The following is a 17,945-nucleotide window of genomic DNA, read 5'->3' as shown; positions in this document are numbered from 1 at the left end:
AATTAGTATTTAAATGCTTACTGCGTGTGTGGAAGTATTCACTCTCATTTGAATACTGGCAAAACTGTATTTAACCTGCTTTATTGTTTAGACTTTCTGCCTCGTGGTTTGCTGTTGAATGTTGTGTGCTAGAAATGGGCTGTGTAATGAAAGAAAACAATCCATACCTGAAACTGTTTGGCAACTCTAGTCTCAAGAGTGGAGGACTTAGCAAGATGTATTATAGCTTTTTCAATGTAGAGAATATGCTTAGGAACATTTATGTTTGAAAATATGCATTACTATGTACTTAGGATGCTAAGAAGGTTATGAAAGTTAATTTTATTGAATTTTTATACTTAAAATACACTTTTAAACTAGACCATGTAAAAGTGCAAAGATTGATTTATATCTTTTTTTTTCTTTGAGTCTTATTAGCATTGCAAGTAGGCAAATTTAGATTTTTATTAGTTAACTGATAACAGACTGGAAACCTGTGAGCTTTGTTTTCTGAGTTAAGTATTCTGAGATACTATTATTTGCACTATATTTCATAGAGAATGTGCATTAGACACTGCTAGTATAAAATGTTAACTCTCTTACAAAAGGAACATGTGTGTTAAAATACAACTTGATCTTTTGGAAGATAAATCAGAAAAATCTTCTACTCTTTGCTTTTGTTTCCCCCCAAACAAGAGTATATATCCTTTCCAAGATTTGTTTGCTTAATTTGTTTCTTTGCTTAAATGTAGAATAGGAACCTCTTGTGCCTTATATCGGGACTTGAATTCAGCAAGAGTGGCATGCCATGATTTTGGTTTTGTTCTATTTCTTTTAACGAGAACTTCAATTTGTTTTTCTAAAACATTAACCACACAGAGTTACTGAGACCTTCAAGTACTAGGACTGTTCAGAGCAGGCATGTGCCACCGGTTCTGCAGCCTCTCTGTCTTAGCCTAATATTGGGCTGAACCTGGAGAGACCATTTCCTATGGGCTTGGGCTTGGTTCTCCTTAACAACTGGATGTCTAGGAAGGCAGGAAGGGAGAGCTTCTCCCTTCCATGTTTTCTCAGTCTGGAAGTGGATTCACTTTGTGAATGGGCCTACTCTGGAGGCAGTAGAGCAGAGTACCCTGGTGTCAATCAACTCAACGCTGGTATGTAAAGCTCCACTGCCCTGTAAGTAATAGTGAGATCAGTTTTGGAGTTAGACCTCACCCTCCTGCAATGGAAACACAATCCTCCTGCCACATTTTATGTGTGGGCTTCTGTATTTTGCGTGTTCTCTTTATTTTTAGTTGAATCTTCAGCTGATTAATGTAGCCATCTGGAGACCAGAATAGTTTCTGCTAGGAAGTAATGCAAGTAGAAAATGTGGGAGTGGCCATGTTTCCTGAAGTCTTAAAATCTAGAGGTTTTATAGACAATACTGTTTTGATTTGGGAAGTCAAAGAAGAAAACAAAGAAAAAAGTTTAAAATAAAATAACTATGTTAACACTGAAATCCTATGGTGCAAAGTGAATAGAACCCCCTTCTCAGGTGCGTTTCCACATTGCAGTGCTAATGTCACCTGAGAGTTCTGGGGCTGTACGATTTTCATGCATGCAGCTGTGCTCATTGCACAGTACTTGCCTGACAAGGGAGAGAGAGTGACCAGGAAGATGTTTTTTCAGTCTGAATGTGCCTGACTCTTGAAGTTTGCTCAAAAGTAGGAAGCAAAGTTGCCTGATTTTGGAGTGGGGAGTGCAGATGTGCTAGAAAAAAATAAACTGAAATGAGTTGCTCTTAAAGCCAGATTCATGGGAGTGGGAGTATTGATTCCTGACCTATTTACTAATGCGGAACAAGCTACAACCTAATGTAGGAACATGAGTTCCAATAAGGGCTCTTGTGTCTGTCTTTAATGTGAAGGTTAAAGTTGCCGCAACCATTCTGAGACAGGGAAAACAATAAGATCTTGAATGTAGAAACTGTGTAATGGGCTGCCTTTCTCTTAATGTCCCTTCCAAGATTTTGTGAAGATACTGGCGTTTTGGGCAGAGTTTAGAAACTCTCAGTGTAGGGCGGATGGAGAATGGTGCCAACCACTTTGTCTTTCTTAAACTTCTGCATGGTGGTGAATCAGGCATTAGTAAAGGAGTCTTCTGAATTTAAATAAGCTTGGAGGTTTACTGTGAGCTGTCTAATTTGGAAATAGGGTGATGATGTGGACCTGATGCTCACATCTTGGAGCTGTTTTCATGAGCAAGTGTTCTATTACATCTCATATGGAGGGCTGACTTCAAAATTCATACTCAGGCCTGCATTCTCCTAAATTTAAATCTATTAGAGAGCTTAGTACAGCAAGATAGTTAAATTCTTGAATGCCAGCCAGAGTATGAATATTTAGGTATGTCACGTTGTATTCACATAAGTTCACCATAAATGAATTTCAGATTGCATGAAATGTTGCAGATATGTTTCCTTTTGCATGTAAGTATTTAAAAGTCTATTGAATTCTAGTGTGTCAGGAGACTAAAAATCAGTTTCAAAATTTGTCAAGATTTTTCTTCTTCCCTTTCTCCCTTCAATACTTTGAAATTCTATAAAAGAACTGGGGAGTTTCACCTAGAAATGCCTCAATTCGATGTGAAAGAGTAATTAATGAGAAATTCAATGTCTCTACTGCCTGCTTTTAGCCTGCTTGAAATCTCCAGTCTTTATGTTAGCCTTTACTCATTTTGGTAATGTGATTTGACCCTCTTTTAACTTTAACTGAAGCACAACTATCAACAGCATTTGCGCTTCTTATACATCAAACTTGCTGGTTTATATCAAACTGCACATAATCTGCACATGCTCTCTAATCCCGGAAGCAATTCTTAGTTTTGGGGATTTTCTGACTCAAAATCATGGTAGAATTGGTGCATTTAATCATCAGTATTTGGTAGTTGTATCTCAAAAACTTGAATCGGCCAGTCTCATAATGAAGGTTATTTTCCTGGGTGAATTTGTTGTAGGATCTCCAGCATTATGGCTATATTAATCATGAATTCATCAAGGAACAGTAAGTCCAAAAAAACCACCTGGCTCAGATGCCAAGTGGGTGGTGGTTTCTGTTACTTAGTCTTTTTATCCTTCTGTTTTTGGTTTTATAACCTCTTGGAGTAGCTACACAAGCTGCTTATAACTTTGCTAACGTTTCCTGACGAGCATGAAGAGATTCATGTCATTCTTGACCCCCTTATTGGGGGTGTTGTTGCATCATTCCAAGTAGCAGAAAATGCTGCCAGAGCATGCAGACTTATGGTGCTGCTGCTTAGGAAATCCAGCAACAAAAAAATGGGATTTTGTATAAAAAAGCATTATGTTAGTGTACCTTTAATTCAGGTAAGAATTGCATAGTGGAGTAGAAGCAACTGCACTAAAAAAAAAAGGGGGGGGGGGGAGAAGAAGAAAGCCATATTCTCTGACCACTAATTGATAGTGTTGATGGATACACAAGTTAAATCTTTCAAGACAGTCTGTGACACAGAACTGGAGTCCAGAACAACACGAGGAGAATTTAATGAATGGGAGATGTCATAGCATAATAAAAATAGGTATCATTTAGAGCAATCTAACCTTAGTGGCTCTATTTCTTGTTGTAATAAGGAGCACGTTGATAGTTTATGTGAGACCAGAAAGCAAAGCTGATACAATTGTGGGCTTTTAGTCTGCCTTTGCTTCAGTAAGTCTCCTGTATTCAAATCAAGGTTATGTAAGAGTTATTTTATTATGACATTTAATAAATGTCTCTCATGAGTAAAGAATTTGAGCTAGAATATTTTGACTTTTTTAATCTCTCTTATAATCTCTACATTCCTTCCATCTACAGAAGGAGTAGAATAAACTGTAAAGCATTTCTCTGCATTCATGTACTTGAGGGAAGACTCTATACCCCCTGTTACCTGTCCTGCAAATGAGTAAAAATATAGAATATATTCCGACTGCTCTGGTAAAAGTTATTTTTGTAGAAGAGTTCAGAAGACTAAACGATTCTTTTATTCATTGCCAAAACATTTCAGCAATCTCATCCCTTGCTATTCAGTCTATATGGAAATAGCTGGATCTTGGCCAAATTGGGGCCGATCGGATATCCTATATGTGCTGCTTCATTTCAGTTGATCCTTTCTGCATTATAACTTCAGCGTTTTAACATTAATATTTCAGATCACTTATGTTTCTTGTATTTTTAAAACGCCAGGAATGCATCTACGTTCCTTCTCAGAAATGTGCTTTGGAGTTTAATTTCTGTTATCTACTAAGGCTTTTATACTTAACAGAAACTGCACATTCTGAGTGTCTGTGGCAGTGATGGAAGTTCAGAATAATTTAAACATTAAAAATAAGGCTTCGCTCTTTAAAATATATTTGAGAACAGTTACTTTTTTTTCAGAATCTTATCCCTATTCAAAACCTAACAAATGTGTTGTTAAATTTCTTTGTCTAACTCCAGAATGTGGCCCACCTTTTTAGAAAGTATTGCATGTAAAAACCACATAGGCAAAAGAGAGACAACACTGCTCTGTTCTTTGTGGTGGAGACCCCTACTCATTTGGCACGCTGTGCTGACCTTTAAGATCAGAAGAATCTCCTGAGGGAGGAGTGAAATTTCTCTTTCCTCTTGTCTTTGCATCTAGATAAGGTGTGTGTTTTTTCCTTAGACAACGTGCAGCTTGGACTGTCAGATGAGCTCTTAAGTCTCCTGTCTTCTGATAAAGCTGTTGATAATCAGCACCAGGTCTCATACAGTGCAACAGCTTCTTTGCTGCTGCAGGAAGGAAGCTGTGCCGTGTGCTGTTTTCTCTTGACCTGATGTTTTAAAAGTATCTCCGAGTTTGTGATGGGCAGAAATAAACCCGTGTTTTTGACAGTAGTTCCAGCCCTACATCTCGTTTCTCTCTAAAATCACTGGTGGAACCACTGTGCATCTTCCTCAGCTTGCTGTTCTGTGGAGCAATAGTAGGTTGTACTCAGGTAAGTGCTGCCTCTGCATAGACAGATGGCTCTCCTTCCTAAGAAGGAAGTGGAATATTGCTAAGAATTTAATGGGTTTTAAATGTTTTGTTTCCTCATGCAATCTGCTTTCAAATGTGTCTCTGTTAGTTGGGCCGGGGGAGGATTGCTTGATTTGTTACATTGGCAAATTAATCATCTGGTTTTGCTTCAGATGGTTTTGGCTCTTTCTTTGAGAACTAGATGTATGAATATGTGTTTTTGACAAATAAAGAACTGGAATTCAAAGCTTGGCACCTTTTATAATTTCATTGTGGGGCTAGTGTTCATTTTGGGGTCAGACATGCTTATCAGTTTCTCTTGAGCTTTTTAAACACTGACTAAATCAAGCCAGGGCCCTGCCCTTGAGAAGGCCAGTGCTCTGATCTGACCTGTGCTCAGGCATCTGAAGGCGCTGGCTTTACTGGCGTGTTGGACACGAAGCTTGGGAAGTGCATGCGAGTTCACCGAAAACTAAAAATAAGCAGTATTTGGGTTAAACCTCTTTATTTACATAGACTCATGACCTTGATGGCTAAAATGATTTTTTTTTAGTAATTTTCTGCTCTTGCCACAATCCATGACTATTGGTACCGAAAAAATATTTGAGCCTGCATTGCTTTGGTCATGGGTATTTTCTGCAAAACTAGAGATGAAAATAGAAATAAAATAACGGAAGCAACTAAGGTTTGGACAGCTAAACTGCGTAATGCTTCAAAGCAGCAAGACAGCTAACGTACTCAGGAATGCATGCAGTTTTTGTTGCTGAAATTTGTTAGGTAAGTTATGCCAGAATGATTCTGATGTTCATGCTTCGTGTTGCAGAACATGATAAAAGAATAATTGGGGTTGCTGTGCATGACCAGAGGGAAATTCTTTTCTAATTGCAAATCTGATCAGTTTGACCTGCGCACAAGAGCAAGGACTGAGGTGGATTTTTGGTACTGTTTCCGAGTACTTGTGCTTTCTGTCTGACATTCAATCTCCAGCTGTCACCAATTTAGCAATGGAGGAAGGTGTTACTGAAAAACGCTGTGAGGGGAGAGAGGCAAAGGTGCTAGAAGGGCTTTGGAGGCTACAAATACACAAGAATCCTGTGAATATGGAAACTACTATTTTTTTTTTCTTTTTTCTTGAAGCCTAAGAAAGCAGAGGGATTCATAGATTTCAGAAACAGAAGGGATATGGTCTCAACCCAGATGGATAGCATGAGATATTCTGGAAGCTGGATTAAAGCTGTGATATAGTGGTATGGTATATATGATTAGGAGACTTCCCTCTCACTCCAAGGCTAAATAAATTTATCTGCTATTCACTCTGAAATGTTAAATCTCTTAATACTTTTAATGACAGGACTGAAAAGCCCCCTGTGCCTTTTTTTTTTTTTTTTTCATTTGCATGCCTGTGTACCTGTATAGCATGATCAGCTCACTCCTCATCCTAATTTCTTGTTAATTGAACAGGTTTAGCTCCTAACTCCTAAAATTCCTTATTAATCTCTGGATCCTTTCTGCAGCCCTTCCGTGAACTCCAGTATTTCATATACTTTTAAGTGGACAATATTGCAATAGCATTTTTTTTCAAGCTAATTTTGCTACTTGATACAGTTTGACTTTGCAGTAGACCACTTGGCCACAGCTTTGTTTCTGCAGGTTATGTTACTGATTCATGGTAGCTCCTGAATTGAGTTCTGCTCTGGCTTCATCAGCTCTGAGAAATTCTGACTTAAGTTTCTGTCTCCAAATGTACTGCTTTGCCAAATTGAATTTTATGGAATTAGGCTGCTCATTAGGTAATTCTCTCTGCTTTTACTTTAAAAGCTTTTTTGAACTGGGAGTGGAGTATACAAAATAAAATGGCAGTCAAGCCAGTTTCTGCAGAATTTGGCAGATTTTATTTGGCATTGCAGTAGTGAGGATTCATTTTGGAGTGTCTAAAGTGCAGGCTCAGCACACAGAAAATTCAGTCTCAATGTGGCAGCAATTTCAGCAAAGCAGTTTATTTTAAAACCAGGATCCTGCTCTGAACCATAACACCCAAGTCCATGTTACTCAGTGAGCTGCAGGGGGCTAATTATGTGGCTAATTAGCCAGAAAACTAGTAAAGACGGGATGTTTCTCCTCTGCCTTTCCCACCTGTGACCACTGGTAAGAGGCAGTCAGTGAATAATACATGCTTCCTACTGTCACATTGTGCCTGAGGAAATGCAAAAGACTGATGAAATTCCTGATTTCTCGTTTGTATACAAAGCTTTTCAGGCAGCCGAAGGTGTATATGGCTTAGGATATTTGTTCAGAGAATATTTTTCTATCACCCATTACAAAAACAGTGTAATGTTGTATATTATGATTTATGCCATTGCTGCTCTTAATCTTTCATGAGAATTGCCAGAAATGCAATACAAGAATCACTTGGAAAAAGTAAATTACCGGATCTAAAAAGCAAAAGCTAGGTAATTGGGATGTTCAATTAGTTAATTGCTTTGAAACTTTGTCTTTAACAGTGCCTTGGAGGCTAAGAAGGCCTATTTTGTTGTTTGTGTTGCAAACATAAGGAATCTGCTTAGGAAGAAAACTGGAGAAGGAAATGATCTGAAAGTTATAAGTTATAAGGCTGCGATTGGGAAGGAACAAGGGACTTGGTAAATAGGAGATGGGAGCTAACAGTTGCAGTTTTTTTTTTTTTTTTTTTTTTTTTTTTTGAATCTTCTCTATTCCCATTCTCAGATTGTTGCAAACGCTTCTTCCCGCCTTTTCTTACTTATCTCCCACCACCTTGCTGCTGAGATGTTTTTTTCTTTTTTGATGTCTTCTAATCAACACTTTTTGCTCTTATCAAGGATTCTTTGGGTCTTTCAGAAGAAAAGAAATTTGTAACATTTTTGGTTTTTTGAAGTATTATCCTTTACTCACAGCTAAGCTAGCTCGGTGTTCTGTGCATTAAGAAATTCTCCATTAGAAGCACACAGCTGTTTAACAGAAAAAACAAATCTCTAGCTGTGATCAGGTAATAAGGAGAGACTTTGTGCCTTTTCCCCAATCTGGGTGTAGTCAGAGGATGATCAGATAAAGACATAGGCTGTAAATCAGAAACTAGGCTCAGGGGGAGGAAAAAAAAATCCTACATGAGGAGTTTTGTCTGTTATAAAGAACTTAATTTTGTTTTAATAAAACTTATTTCTTATGTCTTTGTTAATAGTCGCAAATGGTTATTCAGCAACATGTCATTTACCTTGGGCTGTGGATCATTTACGCGCGCGTGCACACACAACACACGTTTTAGGAATAGGTGATCAGACTGGTCTTTAGCCTAACTTGTGAGTAGAGGTTTTGGTAGTGTAGCTACAGTTTTTAGCAGTGAGACTGTCTTTATCTTTTCCCTTTCCTCTCCACCTCCAAGCAGTTTTTTCCTCTAAATTAGTCCTGCTTTCTTGCAGGATGTGCAAGATCTAATATGATGCTGTGTAAGGTCCTGAGCCTTAGTGAATTGGAAGCTGATTCTAAGAAGATAGAATTAAGGTTATGAAACATGTTTATTATAATTAATGCCTGCACTAGTATAACAATTGAACTAAGTCTGAGGAAGAAATTTATTCTACTGGTGCAGTGGTGCTGAGCTCTATCATCATTGTAATGGTCTGACAGATTTTCCAGCTTGCATAGGGAAGCTCTGTTGGAGCAAGATTGTGAGCCTGCCCTTCAGGTGCTGCTTTGACATTACCTCTTTTCCCATGGTCAGCATGTGTGTCCAGGTTATCTTCCATCTTCCATCCATTTTCTTTCCTTTTCTAATTAGCTTGGAGTGATGCATTTGGAAGATACCTGAGTTTTCTCTGCTCATCTCCCAAGGAGAGATTTGGATTTGGGACTGAATCTTCTTCATTGTAAAAGGCACTTTGAAAATTCGATCTGTCATTACTTCTGGGAGCAGTTTTGCTTCATCAGTTGCTGCAAAGTGGAGTGAAATATCCTGCAGAGATTATCCTCTTCCCTTCCAGATTTCCCTCCAGAGAATCCAGGTTTTAACATAAACTATGAAAAAAAGTGTTTAAGTTAAAAATGGCTATTCTGAGTCAGGCCAGTACAGTGTTTCTTCCCATACATCCTTGCCTGCTTTCTATAGAGTGGTCTTTGGGGTACAGTGGTTGCCCAAATCATGGGGGTGTAGAATAAGAAAAGTTACCTTTGCACCTCTTAGATTTTTTTATAGTGTTTTCTACCCTCTTTGTCTTGGAAGGCCTTAATTACGTATACATATGTGTGTGTGTATATATATGTGTGTGTGTGTGTGTTCTACCAAATTCAGACAGCTATATTTAAGCAATATAGCAGCTAAATCTATCCAGCTAAACTCTGGCATAAATTTTTAATGGGTTTATGCCACTTGAGTAAACTTAGAGTTTAAAATGTTTAATAACCTGACCTAATTAACCTGTTTAGTAGGAAGACACAAGTAGATTCTGATGTTTTCCCTCAAAACATATTTCCAAGATGTGGCTTTTTTTTTCTTCTAATTTATTATAGGTTACAGCAATCCACTGCAGCTATCTGTTACATATGAGTGGCAAGAATCTGTCTAATTGCAATCATGTGCCTAATCTGAAGCAGACTTCTAGCTTTATTGCTTGTTCTTGACCATTTTAAGAGAGTATTTTAAATGCAAATGCTAGTAACAGATGAGAAACATTGATGACCTTCAGTAGAGAAAATAATGCCATCTTTAAAAAAAACTGTTATAGATGTTCACCATTTTGTATGGTTTGAGGACTCAGGTCTGCCCAAATTAATTTTTGCCATTTCTGTAATGTAGTCTTCTGGCTCCTCATAAGTCTGCCTGTGTTAAGTCCTCTGACTTTAATGCTTTGGATAAAGCAAAAATATGAACTAGTTGATGACACAGTATATGCATTTGTAGTAAGTTTTTGTGACCCTATCTCATAGCATGTTCACTTGTTTGTTTGCTTTTTCTCCTCCTTTTTTTCTTGTTCTCCAATCCAGCTTAGTATCACAGATACTAAAGCACATTATTACAGATATAAATGCATTACTTTGAGATAACCTTGTAGTTGGAGTGCTGTAATTTTGAAGAATCCACTATTTAACTTGTAGTGTTTCTGCTACTAATGAGCAAGACACTGAAGGCTGCATTCAGTACGAGCTAAATCAGTGTCCTTGTTTTTGAAATAGCCTCTTCCTGTTCTGAAAACAAAGAGCAGAGGAAATTTTGAAGATGCCTGAGCTAGGAACTTTTGCTAAAAAAGAGCATGGTTGTTCTTGATGTTAAGTACATTGTCTACTGAATAGTACAGTCATGAATTTACTCACTTTGTTCTTGGACTTGGAGGATGGTGCCAACTTTTCCTTTCAGAGGTTCAAGAGGAAACTTCTGAAATGGCAAGAACAAATCCAGGGTCATTGGTGCCAAAGCGTTCTTGCTGAAAGTGACAGAAACTAATGCAGAGTATATAGTCTGGTTCCCTATTATATACCTGTGTTAACTTTTAAAGGAGCAAAGTCGGTGAATGTTATCCTAAAGAACAGGAAAATACAGAAAGTTCAAAAATATTGAGTAAATGTAACAGTGCAAATTTCCAATTAAGTCGGGTACCAAATGAAAATGCAACCTTATTATCTATGGATGGATATTCTTCATCTGCTCACTGACTTCCATTTTTACATTGCCCATAAACTCTTAAGTCAATTCTCAGTTCCTCAGCCCTCAATGCTCCCATGGAGTAAAACCCACAAATTCCCTCAGCCCTTTCCCTTGCTCCCACCTGGCACCTCCTAGTTTCCCCCATGGCAACATTTTTAGTTTTATGCCATAACCCTCCAAGATTTTCCTCAAACCCTGCTAAATGAGGGGAAGAAATAGCAATACTTCCAACTTATGTTTGTGCTCCTTGGAGCTGGCAGTGTTTTCCAAAGGTCCTCAAGGCCTTTTGCAGATCCTCCTTCCTGCTTCTCTGGGTGTTGGCTTTATGGATCCGAAGGAGTGGATTTGAAGTCACGCTGGCTGAAGAGGTGCGGTCCGTCCCGTTGGTGGCAGGGAGCCATTAGATTAGTTCCAGGGCCGCCGGGACAGCAGCCTAGTAGAAATCATTTTCCTCAGGGTGTGGAGAAGGAGAAAAAAAAAAAAAAAAAGCTAATTACTGTAAAAAGGCATTACAGCATTATCTTGCAGCAACTTGATTCCTTCACTAAATGTAGTTAGCTGAGCTCTGCCTAGTGTGCATTTGTGAGCTGTTTTTAATCCTCTCAAGGTTCCCATAGTGCTTATAATGTACAGGTTAAGAAGCATGGGCTTATAAATTACTTGAGGCATAATAGATCTAGTCCAACTTCTGAGAATTAAGAGTTGTTAAACGTTAAAGTTATAAATGTGCATAGTACTCCCCCCCCTTTTTTTGGGGGGGGGGGATTTAAAGCTTTTTTTATTTCTTCCTTAAGTTATGTAGGGTTTTATTGGCTATTATTTACTGTCTTGCCCATTTTAAAAACTTATTTAAATATATGTGCATCTCCATACTCTCGAGACTGGGTTCAGAGGAATGTGACCTGTTAAAAGGATGATTTTTTTTCTTGTTTCCGGATTTCGATGTTCCGGATGTCAATGCAGACAGTTTTACAGCATTCCTGTTCCAAATCTTTTTGCTTTTAAAAAATTTAACTCTGTAATGCTGCTCCCTTTTAAATTAACACTGTGCTAAAACTAGCTCCAGAGGCAGAAGAAGATAGGGAGGAAGGGGATTAACTAGCTCCAGAGGCAGAAGAAGATAGGGAGGAAGGGGATTTTGAAGGATAAAAGCAACTCTAAATATTAATACTAATTTCAGAATTTTTTTCATAAAGAAGTATTCTTTTTCTATATATATATTAAACTTTATAAAGCATATTTCCTGACAAAAATCTATGTTACAAACAACCTCTATGTATGTGTATATACATACATATATGGACACACATATGCAGCATGTGATAAATAGTGTTTGCTTTGAACTGGTGAAGTGTTTCTCATTGGTTGCAGCTGGTTATCAGATTTTGTAGTATTTATATGTACATATGTATTAAAAGGATTGGTTTAAAAACTTCAGTCATTATAAATTGTGACTTGCATTTATGAATATTTCCCCCTAATAATTTTATTCCTCTGTCTGTCTATATTTGAGAATAAATATTTCCAAGAGAAGGGCTTTTTCTCCACTTAGGTTTCCAGCTACAGCTTTTTCAGTTAAGGGTGTGGTGGTTTTTTTTTTGCTGACACAGTTGTGCTAGACAAGGCTCTTGCATAAAAACAGTTATCATGGAAAAAAGGCTTTTGACATTAGAGTTTATCTCACTTGGGAATGATAGTGAACTACACCAGAAGAGAACTGTTGCTACACTGAAGCTTTGTGGATGTGAGCAGAGCCTTATTTGTTCCATAATGGCAGGGCAGCCTGTTGTGGTTTTCTGTGTCTTTCTGGTTTGTGGAGCCATCAACCATTTTCCCAGCACGTGTTCAGTTTACTAGTGCAGATAAATATTATTTGCTATCTGATTTTCTATTATAGAAATTAATATTTTCAAGTAGACATAATGTATCCAGACAGTAGGGATAATGTTATATAGAGGGATTCTTGGGGATGAAAAAAGGAAACTGCATGTGAGCAATGCAAGCTGAATTTTTAGGCTTCATTGTTGGTGGTTTTGTTACAATATCAAAAATTGTGCATTGATGGACACGTGGTAGAATGAAGCTAAAATAAAAATCTGTTTGTGAAAAGGCCTTTTTTTTTTTTTTTTGGTTTTGTTTTCTTTTGAGTATCTTCCCAGAAATTTGTTGTAGGGTGAGCTTGTTTGGGTGATTCTTATTACTGCAGTTAGCGCTTGACAACTACATGGGAATTCTGTAACTGTGTATACAACTTGAAGACCTCCAAGTGGTTTAAATGAATACTTTTATAACAGATTTGGATAGCATGAATGTAGTATATATTTGCATATATATGTTTATGCATATATACTTACCTACATTTTAAACTTGTATTTTTTAAAAATCTCATATTTCTCCTTAAAAAAAAAAAAGAAAGAAAAAGCTCTACACAAATGTGTTTTCTGTGCTTGGGCGTCACTCTTGAAATAAGAGACACAAATGAAGTTCTTTAATTTTGTCCTCATTTGTTCCCCCTCAACTCCACAGGATCCTTAAAGCTGTGCTATGAACGGTGATTCTGGTGCAGCGGTGGTGACTTCACCACCTCCGACAGCCCCTCATAAGGAGAGATACTTTGATCGAGTTGATGAAAATAACCCAGATTATTTGAGAGAGAGAAATATGGCACCTGACCTTCGCCAGGATTTTAACATGATGGAACAGAAGAAGAGAGTCTCCATGATTCTTCAAAGCCCAGTAAGAGAAGAAACGTCTGCTTCTTCAGTATTAAATATTCTCTCTCTTTTCCATATCTCTATATAACTATCTCTATAAAACTGAAGAATTATATTACATCTTAAACCCATGTGATTTGCCTAGTTGGTCTTTCTGTTCAAGTATTCCTTTGTGGCATGATTTTCTCATGTTGCCTGGTTAAATTTTTGTTGTCTCCTCAGTCTCGTTTTCCTGAATTCTCTGTTTAACCAGGGAACTTTAATAAACTGAGAGTGATTGCAGTTTGATATTAAAGAAGTTTCCCTGAGGGATGAAAGAAGCAAAACAAAACTGTTTTCATAACATTTGTTCCCTTTGTATAACTGGTGGGTGGCTTGAGCCATTTTGTGACATGCCTTCGTTGTGAATAGGGATGTAGTGGTATAGCTAACTGTTTTTCAGGTAATAACCCATTTTATTTTGATTTATTTAATGATTGATTAAATTTTTATTACACAATTCTAGTGTTCTTGTCAAAAAAGCAACTAGTAATAGTAAAAAATCTTTTTGTTTTCCTTTTTTCAAAAAAAAAAAAAAAAAAGGTAAACAAATGCCTAATACAAGCATGGTATTAAATGCTGCTGGTTGTTCCTTTCTCTGTTCCCGAGCACTCTATTAGTTCTTGTTTCCTTGCTGGTAATAACTTTCCTTCTCTTTTCTGGTTCTGCTACTTTTACCTTCAGACTTCATGCTCATTCAAATTGGTTGTACTTCCTGCTTCCCCAAATCCCTATTGATAGGCTCTGAGTTTTGGTATTACTTGCTGAACTTTTGTTTAAGGAGGGAGGAGGGGGAAGTACTCATATTGAAAATGTTGCACTTTGAAGTTGCAAGTAATAGTATGCATTCATGAATTAGTCCTGAGCTGTTTTGTAGAAGAGATGTTTCCATCAAAATGCTAAAAAGTGCTTAACAGTATTCAATCGTGTTTAACAATATTCGATCTCCTGTTTCTAGGCTTTTTGTGAAGAACTGGAGTCTATGATCCAAGAACAATTTAAGAAAGGGAAGAACCCAACAGGCTTATTGGCCTTGCAGCAGATTGCAGATTTCATGACAACAAATGTACCCAATGTCTACCCAGCAGCACCACAAGGAGGAATGGCTGCCTTAAACATGAGTGAGTGCTTTGTAACATAGAACTAGCAGTTTGGGTTTTGTTTCCTGTCCTGCTCACTGGAAGACTGTTAGCATAAAATGAATCAATTCAATTGCTAAATGCCAATGATACAAATTATGCACACAAATTGCCTTTCTTATCAATGGCTGTTTAATCTTAAAAATAAGTCTGATAAGTGAGCAATAGTTGAAAGTCTAAACATTTAAATACGGCTAAAGTTTATTGGATGGATTGTCTGCTGGTAAATACAATACTCATTAATTATCTAGTAACAGTAGAGGCCTTTTAGAAACTAGTTATTTTTGCCTTTGCAGTACTCCTTAGCTTTGCTTCACAGAAGAAAGGCACATAGAAAAGAAACATCATGAAGCAAAGCGGAAAAAGGAAATGCGCACACGTGCACACACAGGTGTTGGTGTGCTTCAGAGAGCACAAATCCCTGTCTGTGCTCCAAAATGCAGCTGTACTTAGACTGTAACATGGTGTAGTTCTACTCTACCACAGTTTCCCCAAATCATGTTTCTAATTGCACTGTTGTTTTATATATGGTATTTCTAATCATTACCATAATCCTATTTTCTGTAGACTCTGCTTTTTTTTTTCATTCTAATTGAGTGTATATGAATTTGTGATTCTGTCTTACTAGATACTTTTCAGGAATACGGTATTACTTATTTAAAAAATGAAATAATTAGGTTTGCATTTTTTTTAATATCAATCAATAGCTTTATTTTAAGGGTAGTGCCAAGTTTGAGAGAGGAATAAAAAATATTTTAGTAAGGAACCCCCTTTTACCTTGGCATTAATGAATAATAAGGAAGGAAAACAATTCTGATTATATCCACATTAAATGATGTCAGTAATCACAGATACATTTCTGCAATATAGATTATAATGCTATGGTAATTAAAATTTGCTGTCTATTTCTTGGGTTAGTAGGTTAGTAATAGTATGCGGCCTGCAACACTGACACATGTTGTTAGGTCTTAACAGATGCAGATGCTGAGTACATAACACTTGTGTGTTCCCCCCCCCCCACCTCTACCCTTTTCAGGTCTTGGCATGGTGACACCAGTGAATGATCTGAGAGGATCAGATTCAATTGCTTATGAAAAAGGGGAGAAGTTGTTACGATGTAAACTGGCAGCTTTCTACAGATTAGCAGATCTCTTTGGCTGGTCTCAGCTTATTTACAATCACATAACAGTGAGTACTGTCTTAACAACAGATAACTGAACCAATTGTTTTACCATCCAAGAGAATCACCCCCTTCCCCTGTCTGTCACTTTCTCATTGTGTGGAAGAAGAGCAAGAGCATTGAAAGCAGGTTAATAGTGAAGAGATTTGTCATTGCATCTCAAGCGTAAGAGCTGAACAGCTTGGATGTCAGCCACTGCAGTCTGAATAGAGTCTTAAGAGCGTACATAAAGTTCTCGAGATGAAATTAAGGTTACTGAAAGACTCAGTCTTCTAGTATTTTAAATGGTGTCTCTAGTATGTAAGGGAATATCTTAGCTTGCTTTCCAAGTACTAAATTCCTTCTTATTAGCCATTCAGTTGAATTTTATTGAAAATTCTCTACCCTTTTTTTTAAAAAAAAACGCCATAGTACTTCTGAACATGAGTGCGCTGCTTAGCATAGTGCAGCGTGCCAGCTATTTTCCTTATGACTGAGTAATCACTGGCATCCATAATAATAATGACAAGGAGGTCAAATCAAGGAGGTTTTATATGCAAGGAGAATGATCAACATGCGTCTCATGAGTAAAGTCACAGCTGTGGTGTAAAACCCAGTCTATTGTTTTCCCAACAGAGCTGAATTGTTTTTTCCCTATATAGTGGTGTTGCCTAGAGCAGTAGTTAGGACAATGCCATGTGATTAGGAAGAGATTTATCAAGTCGACTTTCTTCTAGGGGTGATGGGGGAAAGCACAGGAAGATTAAGTATTAATGTCAAGGTGGATGACACAGTCAAAGCACCTGGAGTATGAGATTTGGACTGTATTTTAGACAGCTTTTGAAGGGCGAAGTAGTATTGGAAGGTTTGTGGTTAATAATTTGTTACCAGGTAGTCACAAGCCATAATTCAGCCACTTTCAAAGGGTATGTATAGCTTTACAAAACAGTTTTATCTTTGTGTTCCATATGCCCATATGTTGTGTAGCCTTGTGGTAGAAGGGCATGCCTTTGGACATGGCAAATGTATATGGCTTCTTGCAGAACTGGGTTTTAATTCCTGGTTTTCACTGTTGGGTGCTCACATCTCTAGGATATTGCTCTCTGAATCCAGTGACACAGCTTAAACCTAATCACCTCTTTTGGTAATTGATATTCTGAATTGTAGGGGTTTGTTGGAGTTGGAGCCCTGCATAAGAGAGGCTGTGCTGGTTGTACAACTGATAGGAATGTGCAATTCTCATGCATTGCACTTTGTAGTGGAGAATTTAAGATGCAACATCAGAAGAGATGGAGGTGGCATCAAACATGGCGTAAGATAGGCCTATGCCTCACCCACTGAGTTGAAAGAGTTCTCTGTTTCTTCTAGTGTCCTCTTTGGAAGACTCTAGAAAAAGCAGTTGTTAACAGTAAGATACGGTTCATTATCCTTTACCGAAAATGGACTTTAGAGCAGACCATTCAACTGATAGTTTTAAGAATAGGAGTGCTATGGAAACCTTTTATGTATCTGGGTATTTAGAAAATGTTACCTTCAACATCCGTATTTTGACAAGTGGGGAAAAAGACTTTAAGAACATGCTGAAGTTAAACTACTAAAAAAATAAGTGTGTTGTCCTGTCTTTTATTTCTCCTTTATCATACGAATGTACTTATCTCTTACTCCCACTAAATTATATTGTTAAAAGCAAAAACTGTTTGTCATAATAGTGAGCTGTTAATTTTGAAATGACTAGGACTGAAACTGAAACCATCTATCTGCAGGCCGAAGCCTAAAAAGTTGAAATGTATTTGCTGCAGGAGACCAACAGTAGTTTTGCTTTCAGTAAAAAAGGCCATGCCTGATAATTTTGGATCAGATCTCCTTTTTAAAACTTTTGCCCTTTGCTATATGTTACTTACATAAGATTATAGTAACTGCTGTTTCCTTAAATAGAGTTGTGAAACAATGAAGACTCCCTACCAATTGGGTGCTTTAAGCAAATTACATATTGATGTCGAAGAAGGATATACCTTGTACACCAGAGAGAGAAAAATTTACTAGTACTGTTCAGAGATTGACAAACAAATGTTGGCAGTATTGCATTTTAGATTGCTAATCACTTATTTATTGTAGATTTTTCACATGTAAGATACTTGAAATGTTTTAACTCTCCATTAAGAGCTGCCTAAATGATGTAGCCATCCTGTACTTACCACTGTATGAACTTGAACCAGATGTATCCGAAGCTATGAATGAAGTCA

At 37.4% G+C, this 17,945-nt stretch overlaps 1 protein-coding gene across 10 annotated transcripts in view; it reads left to right on the top strand.

The window, feature by feature from the left end:
• The window catches only part of ADD1 (adducin 1), a 53,038-nt gene that overhangs the window by 9,005 nt on the left and 26,088 nt on the right, over positions 1-17,945 (top strand). For all 10 annotated transcript variants that reach the window (XM_088540044.1, XM_088540042.1, XM_088540043.1 and 7 more), the window contains exons 2-4: positions 13,178-13,387; positions 14,363-14,525; positions 15,580-15,731. In XM_088540044.1, coding sequence (XP_088396170.1) covers positions 13,196-13,387; positions 14,363-14,525; positions 15,580-15,731 — 507 coding nt within the window. In that variant the 5' untranslated portion in view covers positions 13,178-13,195. The remainder of the gene's footprint in view (positions 1-13,177; positions 13,388-14,362; positions 14,526-15,579; positions 15,732-17,945) is intronic.

This window comes from Tinamus guttatus, unplaced genomic scaffold, assembly GCF_059628265.1.
Source record: "Tinamus guttatus ecotype Peru unplaced genomic scaffold, ASM5962826v1 Tinamus_guttatus_pri_ptg000052l, whole genome shotgun sequence".
NCBI lineage: Eukaryota > Metazoa > Chordata > Aves > Tinamiformes > Tinamidae > Tinamus > Tinamus guttatus.
This window is presented reverse-complemented; position numbering and strand designations above follow the sequence as displayed.